Genomic DNA, 8866 nt, shown 5'->3' with positions numbered 1-8866 from the left:
CAGGCTCAACCCTGCATGGTGCACATGGCAAAGCAGCACACTACCCAAGTGAGCTTTTCTGCTAGCTCTAGCTAGCAATTTTGGGATACGTAACCAAGTGTCAGGATTTGCTAAACACTGTGTGTCCAGGATCACATTTCATCTTCATGAAATTATAGTGTGGCTTTTTTTTTTTAATTCTTTTTATTTAAGAAAGGAGACATTAACAAAACTGTAGGATAGAAGGGATACAACTCCACACAATTCCCACCACCCGATCTCCATATCCCATCCCCTCCCCTGATAGCTTTCCCATTCTCTATCCCTCTGGGAGCATGGACCCAGGGTCGTTGTGGGTTGCAGAAGGTGGAAGGTCTGGCTTCTGTAATTGCTTCCCCGCTGAACATGGGCGTTGACTGGTCGATCCATACTCCCAGTCTGCCTCTCTCTTTCCCTAGTAGTGTGGGTCTCTGGGGAAGTGGGGCTTCAGGACACATTGGTGGGGTCGTCAGTCCAGGGAAGTCTGGTTAGCATCATGCTGGCATCTGGAACCTGGTGACTGAAAAGAGAGTTAACATACAAAGCCAAACAAATTGTTGAACAATCATGGACCTAAAGGCTGGAATAGTGCAGATGAAGTGTTGGGGGGGATTCACTGCAGACTCTTGTGTACTTTTGCTTTCAGGTATATATTTTTCCCTGGTTTATGGACACGTGGGAACATATGCTCTGTCTCAGGGGACCTGGTCTGTTTCTAGGTTTGGGGACCCTATTAGGAAGTGGACCACCTGGATATAGCGTAGCTTTATCCCTTAAAGAAAAAATTATTCGTGGTCCGGGAGGTGGCACAGTGGTAAAGCTTTGGACTCTCAAGCATGAGGTCCTGAGTTCGATCCCTGGCAGCACATGTGCCAGAGTGATGTCTGGTTCTTTCTCTCTCCTCCTATCTTTCTCATAAATAAATAGATAAATAAATAAAATATTTTTTTAAAAAAGTATTCACTTTTATATGAGAGACAGCAGAGCACTGCTCAACACTGAGATGTTGTACCAGAGATTGAACCTGGGATCTCCAGGGCCTTAGGCATGAAAGTCTGTTGTGCTAACCCCCACCTACCCAGGGAGGAGAGGGCTGTTTTATGGGCATGGTGCCTACACTTTGAATCCGCTGCTCCTGATAGCCATCTTTTCTTCTATTTTTTTTTTTTTTTTATTGGTTAGGACAGAGGGAGGTTAAGAGAGGACTGGGAGACGAGAGAAAGACACCTGCAGATTTGTTTCACCGCTTGTGAAGTGGGACCCCTTCCCCCCCCACCACACACACACACAGGTGGGGAGGCCGGGGCTTGAACCAGTTCTTTGCTTGGGTCCTTGTGCTTTTTACTATTTGCATTTAACCCAGCTTGCCACCGAACAACCCCTATTTTGTCCCTTCTTTATATGCAAGTGTACCTAAGACTTAGTAAAAGTAACTCCTCTGAAATCACACAGATCAGAAAGCTGGGGTTGAGGCATAAATCTCTGCTAATCCCAGAGTCCCGCACTCCTTTTCCACCACCTAGATCACGGGCTTGAGACAACAAATAAGGACTTGACACTTGGTGAAACACTTGGTAGTGGATCCCGAAAGTGAGGGGCATACTACATGTTAGGAATGAGGGAGATGGACACGTGTAGCACACAGGATTTGATGAAACACTTCAGGACTATTCTGGGTGGAAAGTGGAGTTTTAGTATTAATCTGAATACTCTCTAATTTAGTCTAAATGCTACAGAGCAGTAGTTGGTACTGAACATGCTGCAGGGAGGAGTTCAGGGACAGGATAGAGCTTTATGTGTCTGAAAGTAGCGACTTAGGCCAAATAACCAAACAGGAATTGGAACAAAATTATACAAATTAAGGTCAGAAATTTCCTGTCCAACCCACAGGGTGGAATTTTCTCCACTACTGTCCCTCTTACTGAATATAAACCCTGATTAATTAGGAGTATCTGGTAGGACTCTTAGCTCAGTATCCATCATGCATCTCAAGATAGCCCTTGTGTTCCTGGCTCTGTCTGTCATTACCATCTTTGCCCTGGCCTGTGTCTTGCTGACCACTCGAACCAGCGCTGGCCAGCCTCCCCACTGCCCCTCCACACCGCCCAGCGCCCAGCCCTGGACACACCCAGGCCAGAGCCAGCTGTTTGCAGACCTGAGCCGAGAGGAGCTGACAGCCGTGATGACCTTCCTTACACAGAAGCTGGGACCAGGCCTGGTGGATGCGGCCCAGGCCCTGCCCTCAGACAACTGCATCTTCTCTGTGGAGCTGCAACTGCCCCCAAAGGCTGCGGCCCTGGCCCACCTGGACGGGGCCGGCCCCCCACCGGCCCGGGAGGCGCTGGCCATCGTCTTGTTTGGTGGACAAGCCCAGCCCAACGTGAGTGAGCTGGTGGTGGGGCCTCTGCCACAGCCTTCGTATGTGCGGGATGTGACTGTGGAGCGGCATGGGGGTCCCGTGCCCTTCCACCGACGCCCCGTGCTGAAAACTGAATATGATCATATGTGGAAATATTTGAAAGAGGTGGAGCTACCCAAGGCACCTGTCTTCCTAGCTTCTGTCTTCAGTTACAATGGCTCCACTTTGGCATCTTTGCTCGGTACCATAGGAGGCTTTCGAACAGGGGACCGTGCTAACTGGATAGCCCTCTACCATAATGTATCCAGTGTTGGTATTTTCCTCCACCCAGTGGGGCTGGAGCTACTCCTGGATCACAAGGCCCTAGACCCTGCTCAGTGGACTGTCCAGCAGGTCTTCTACCTTGGACGCTACTATTCAGACCTGGGTCAATTAGAATGGGAGTTTAAGGCAGGCCGGGTGGATGCAATTAAAATTCCTCTCCCCACAGTAAATGGAGCTTCATCCCTAAGGTCCCGGGTCCCCCCAGGTCCTCTTCCACCTCTTCATTTCTCACCCCAGGGTTCCCAGTTCAGTGTACGTGGGAACCTGGTGGTATCCTCCCTTTGGACATTTACCTTTGGTCTTGGGGTATTTAGTGGCATGAGGATTTTTGACGTTCGCTTCAAGGGTGAACGAGTGGCCTATGAAATCAGTGTCCAGGAGTGTGTATCTGTCTATGGTGCTGATTCACCCAAAACAATGGTGCTTCAATACTTGGATGGCACTTATGGACTTGGCCTTTATAGCCGGGGCTTGGTACGTGGAGTGGATTGCCCTTACCAGTCTACAATGGTGGATGTACATGTACTGGTGGGCAAAGGGACAGCCCAGCTGCACCCAGGAGCTATCTGTGTATTTGAAGAGGCCCAGGGATTACCCCTTCGAAGGCATCACAATCGCATTCAGAGTGATTTCTATGGTGGTTTGGCCAGCTCCGCCCTTGTTGTCAGATCTGTATCATCTGTGGGCAACTATGACTACATTTGGGACTTTGTGTTATATCCAAATGGGGCCCTTGAAGGACGGGTCCATGCCACAGGCTATATCAACACAGCTTTCCTGAATAGGGGAGAGGAGAGCCTCCTCTTTGGGAACCGTGTGGGGGAACATGTGCTGGGGGCAGTACACATACATGCCTTCCACTTCAAGCTGGACCTGGATGTGGCAGGTGAGTACTCCAGGGATGAGGGTTGAGCTGGGATGGGGTAGAGGGATCTGGAAGTTGATAGTGTTCCTGCACCACAATTTATCTGTGACAACACAAGAATTAGTTGGAGTTGTATTGATCCGGAATTACTGGGCACCTAGTGAAAGGTAGAGAGGACCTCCCTACCCCCTACCTTGCTGTGATTGTGAAATAGCTGTGACTGGCTGGCTGAGCCTAGAGTGACTCGGTGGCTGGAGAGGTTTACCCTGGCTGAAGCTGTGTGGGGCTAAAGTTAGAACATGCTCTGAGTCTAGTGTTGGAGGGTGTGGAGAAAGCTGGGCCTGTGCAGAAGCAAGAAGCAGTCTGTCTACAGAGGCTTTCAAGATAGAGTCCTGTCTAGGAACTAGGGCACAAGGTTTCAAATAACCTTTTATTGGGGAGTGGCCCCATCTTTTTTTTTTATTTGATAGGACAAATTGAGAGGAGATGCATAGATACACAAATATCTGTAGCACTGCCCGTGAAGCTTCCCCTCACCAAGCCCTTACACACAGTGGAGTGCGCATTCAACCTGGTGCACCACGGCCTGGCCCCTTAGAATGTGGCCCCACCTTTGGGAAGGGCTTTTCCTGCCAGCACGTGTCTTCACAATGTGTTCTCCAGTGGCAAGGCCGGCATGTGGCAACCTTACTATAAATATAGAAAGGGATTTCTCAAGAAGGGCTTTTAACACAAAGGGGATTTGTTCCTGATAACTCTTTGTCAAGGTCAGAAAATAACATCAAGTCACATACTAGCAGACCTAAAAGGAACACAAGAAATTCACTAGACGCCCCCCATTTTACAGTGCGGAGACTAAGGCAGAGACTGAAGAGAGCCGGAACAAGTAGTGGCTGCCCTAGAATACTGTACTGTGACCAGGCGCGCTTATGCAACCCTTTCTTGCCATTTGCATATAAAGACATGGAAGTGTAGTGATGGAGAGGTGGGAGAACTTAAAAAAAAAAAAAAAAGGAGTTGAACCAGTAGCGCAGCGAGTTAAGCGCAAGTGGCGCCAAGTGCAAGGGCCGGCGTAAGGATCCTGGTTTTAACCTCCAGCTCCCCACCTCCAGAGGAGTCGCTTCACAGGCGGTGAAGCAGGTCTGCAGGTGTCTATCTTTCTCTCCCCCTCTCTGTCTTCCCCTCCCTCTCTCCATTTCTCTCTGTCCTATCCAACAACGACGACATCAATCACAACAATAATAACCACAACAACGATAAAAAAAAAAACAAGGGCAACAAAAGGGAAAAAAGCCTCCAGGAGCAGTGGACTCGTGGTGCAGGCACTGAGCCACTGAGCCCCAGCGATAATCCGGGAGGCAAAAAAACACGCGGGAGCTGGGTGGTGGTGCAGTGGGTTGAGCGCACGTGGCGCGAAGCACAAGGTCCAACGTTAAGGATCCCAGTTCAAGTCCCTGGCTCCCCACCTGCAAGAGGTTCGTTTCACAGGTGGTGAAGCAGGTCTGCAAGTGTCTGTCTTTATCTCCCCCCTCTGTCTTCCCCTCCCCTCTCAATTTCTTTCTATCCTATCCAACAACAATAGCAATAACAACAATCATGGCAATAAACAAGGGCAACAAAAAGGGAAAATAAAGAAAAAAGCTTCAAAAAAACCCACACAAGATTAAAATGAGCATATTAACTAGGTTTTTCTTTGACATACTTGGAATGCAACTTTTCTGGTTTGAGGTTTCCCTTAGTAAAAATTATTGCACACCCTAGGATGTGCAGCACAAGCTGGCACTTTGTCAGACTGCTGGTTGCATTCATAATAGGACATGTTAGGTTCCAACCTACAGAAAGTATATGACTAAGCACTAAGAAGAGATTGGGCTGTGCAGGTTATGAATGCAGCAGAGGAGTTCTAAGGAGCCTCCAGGCCAAACCTTTTTAATTATGAGAAAGAAAAAGAGACCAGAATACTGCTCAGCTCTGGTATATATGGTGGTGCTAGAACTGAACCTGTCAGACATATAAATCTCGTTTCTGAAAAAAAACAAATTAGTCTCCTTGTTGAGAAAGAAGTCTCAGCTGGAAGGAATATGCAGGACACCATGGAAGGGAACTGAGTTTTTCCAGCCATTTTCACCCCAACAAATATCCCTTTCATAGTTGGTAGAATGTTAAACTAGTCCCCCGCAGGTGATTTTCATCACAGAACTCAGTCATAGAAAAGCTTGCCCAGTAGATGAAGGTCTAGTTAGCAGATCAATGCTGATGCAAATATTTTGCACCTGTGTAGTCCAATGCAGCAGGTACCATATGGGACTACTGAACACTAAAATGTGTTTTCTGCTAAAATATAGTCTGTGGGCCTCAGGCATGGAATTTCAGTGCATAATCAGTATGCTATCAACCTGGCCTAGATCTGTATTTTTTTTAAATTTATATTTATTTATTTTCCTTTTTGTTTCCCTTGTTAATTTTATTGTTGTTGTTATTGATGTCGTTGGATAGGACAGAGAGAAATGGAGAGAGAAGGGGAAAATAGAGAAGGGGAGAGAAAGATAGACACCGGCAGACCTGCTTCACCATTGTGAAAAGACTCCCCTGTGGTTGGGGAGCCAGGGGCTCGAACCGGGATCCTTATGCCGGTCCTTGTGCGTTGCACCTCGTGCATTTAACCCACTGCACTACTGCCTGACTCCCTAGATCTGTATTTTAATTTTTTTTTTTTTTTTTTTGCCTCCAGTGTTAATACTAGGGCTCAGTGCCTGCACCACAAATCCACTGCTCCTGGAGGCCATTTTTTCCCTTTTGTTACCCTGGTTGTTTTTATCATTGTTGTGGTTATTATTATCATTGCTATTGATGTTGTTTTTGTATAGGACAGAGAAATGGAGAGAGGAGGGGAAGACAGAGAGGAGGAGAGAAAGATAGACACCTGCAGACCTGCTTCACCACTTGTGAATCGACTCCCCTGCAGGTGGGGAGACGGGGGCTCGAACCGGGATCCTTAATGCTGGTCCTTGCACTTTGCACCATGTGCACTTACCTCACTGCGCTACCGCCCGACCTCTCCTATATTTTTAATTTAAATGGGAGCAATTGCTGGTGACTGGTGGTAACACATTGGACATGGCAAATTAGAAGAAGTGGACTGGGGTCAGGCAATACAACCAAACAGGCTCTCATGTCCAGGGCATCAGATGTTACAGGTTCTACCTTCAGCACCACCATAAGCCAGAGCTGAGCAGTGCTCTGCTTAAAGTAAATGAAGATTTATTTATTTACTTATTTATTTTTTTAAGGTGAGCTAGCCCAAATCATCTTGGCTCCCAGAAGAGAGTTGTAGAGTGCTTTGCTGTCTTCTAATAGGCCAAGGCAGTGGGCATCACGGAGAAGAAGGTGCTATGTCAACTGGTGTGGAACTGCTCTCTCTCCCCCCTCACCTTGGCAGGGCTGAAAAACTGGGTGGTGGCTGAAGACATGGTGTTTAGACCTGTGGCAGCCCCTTGGAGCCCAGAGCACCAACTGCATCGCCCACAGCTGACTCGGCAGGTTCTGGCAAGGGAGCACCAGACGGCCTTTCCCTTGGGAAGTTCTCTTCCTCGCTACCTTTACTTGGCTAGCAACCGGACTAATGCCTGGGGTCACCAGCGTGGGTACCGCATCCAGATCCACAGCCCTCTCGGCATGCATGTGCCCCTGGAGAGTGACCTGGAGAAGACCTTCAGCTGGGGGAGGTGAGGAGGGCTCTGGGCAGTAGGGAAGGACCAGCTCCCTTTCCCATCCCAGCTCTTAGAGACCCTAACTCATTATCCAGCCCTGTAACTCCTCAGATCCAAGTGGGATAGGAAATGACCTCACATAACATCTAATCTGAAAGCCTTCGGGATCAGAAATGGTCTTTGACCTTTAGGAAAAAAATGAGAGAAAGGAGAGAAGGGTTAGAGAGAGCGAGAGAACCAGAGTATTACTCTGGCACATGTGATTCTGGGGATCAAACTCAGGACCTCATGTTGAAAGTCTAATACTTCATCCACTGCACCACCTCTGGGCAATACCCATTGGCATTTCTGATGACTACTTTCCTACAACATTCCTCGTTAGATACCAACTTGCTGTGACCCAAAGGAAGGAGGAAGAGTCAAAGAGCAGCAGCATCTATTATCAGAATGACATCTGGACACCCACTATGACATTCGCTGACTTCATCAACAATGAAACCCTCTTAGGAGAGGTTGGTAGCCTGGAGCGGGAGGAGAGGGGCTGCTCTATGCCTGGCATCTTGGATGCCCGGTCTGACCATAGGAGGAAATAGTAGGCTTCTAGTTCTCAGATACAGGGCCCAAGGAGTTCTCTGATGGCCAACATGGGTCGTCCCTCCTGTGGTGAGATTGACCCTAGAGTACAGACCACCCTGCAGCTTCTCACGTGGATCACTGTGTCTATCGTGCGGGCATGGGACTGGGCTGAGGTCAAAGCAGGACCAAGGAAGGCTAGCAGCTGGGGGCTGGTGCCTGTAGGGTGGTTCTCTGGGCTTTGCTACCAGAGTTCTCCAGCTCCTCCCTCTTCTTTTAGGATTTAGTGGCTTGGATTACAACCAGCTTCGTGCACATCCCCCATGCTGAAGATATCCCCAACACAGTGACTGTGGGGAACAAAGTTGGCTTCTTGCTGCGACCCTATAACTTCTTTGATGAGGACCCCTCCATTTTCTCTCCCAGCAGTGTCTTCTTTGAGAAGAGCCAGGATGCTGAGCTCTGCAGTGTCAACCCTGTGGCCTGCATCCCCCACCTGGCAAGCTGTGTCCCTGACCTGCCTTCTTTCTCTTACCAAGACATTTGACCCGAGAATGGGGTGTCACACTGTTTGTGTGATGGGAATAGCTAAAATGTGTATTTTCCCCTCTGCTCCACTGATGCCCACCTCAGTGTTTCTTAAAAAGCAACCTCTTCCCACATGGAATTTCCATATATCTCTTCAGTTGGTTCTAATTTTTAGTCTGTCTTTCAAAAATAGTGAATTTATGGGGTCAGGGAGTTGGCTCAGTGGTAGAGCAAATTCTTGGCATACATGAGGCAGTGAGTTTGATTCCTATTTGTTTAAAGTGGTGCCCTGGTCTCAAGAGAAAGGACCGCTTTAGGGCTGGCTATCTTATCTGGGTAGCATACCTGCTTTGCCCTGCCTACAATCCACGTTCAAGCTCAGCCCTTTCTCTTTGTCTCCCTTCCTATCTGGGGAAAAAAAAGGAGTGGTGAAGCCCCCAGCAACTACCACAATAACAACATTACTTTAGTCTTCATTTAAATCATAAA

General features: G+C 48.2%; 1 protein-coding gene across 1 annotated transcript; it reads left to right on the top strand.

Moving 5' to 3' along the window:
- Nucleotides 1-1294: 1294 nt before the first annotated feature.
- AOC2 (amine oxidase copper containing 2) lies at nt 1295-8526 on the top strand. Its single transcript, XM_007539181.2, has 4 exons — nt 1295-3587; nt 7006-7291; nt 7659-7788; nt 8130-8526. The coding sequence occupies exons 1-4, from the start codon at nt 2000-2002 to the stop codon at nt 8394-8396; spliced, it is 2271 nt and encodes a 756-aa protein (XP_007539243.2). The 5' UTR covers nt 1295-1999; the 3' UTR covers nt 8397-8526.
- Nucleotides 8527-8866: the final 340 nt, after the last annotated feature.

The sequence above is a fragment of the Erinaceus europaeus genome, chromosome 12 (genome assembly GCF_950295315.1).
Source record: "Erinaceus europaeus chromosome 12, mEriEur2.1, whole genome shotgun sequence".
Taxonomy (NCBI): Eukaryota; Metazoa; Chordata; class Mammalia; order Eulipotyphla; family Erinaceidae; genus Erinaceus; species Erinaceus europaeus.
The sequence above is the reverse complement of the archived record's forward strand: the minus strand, read 5'-3'. Positions and strand labels throughout refer to the sequence as shown.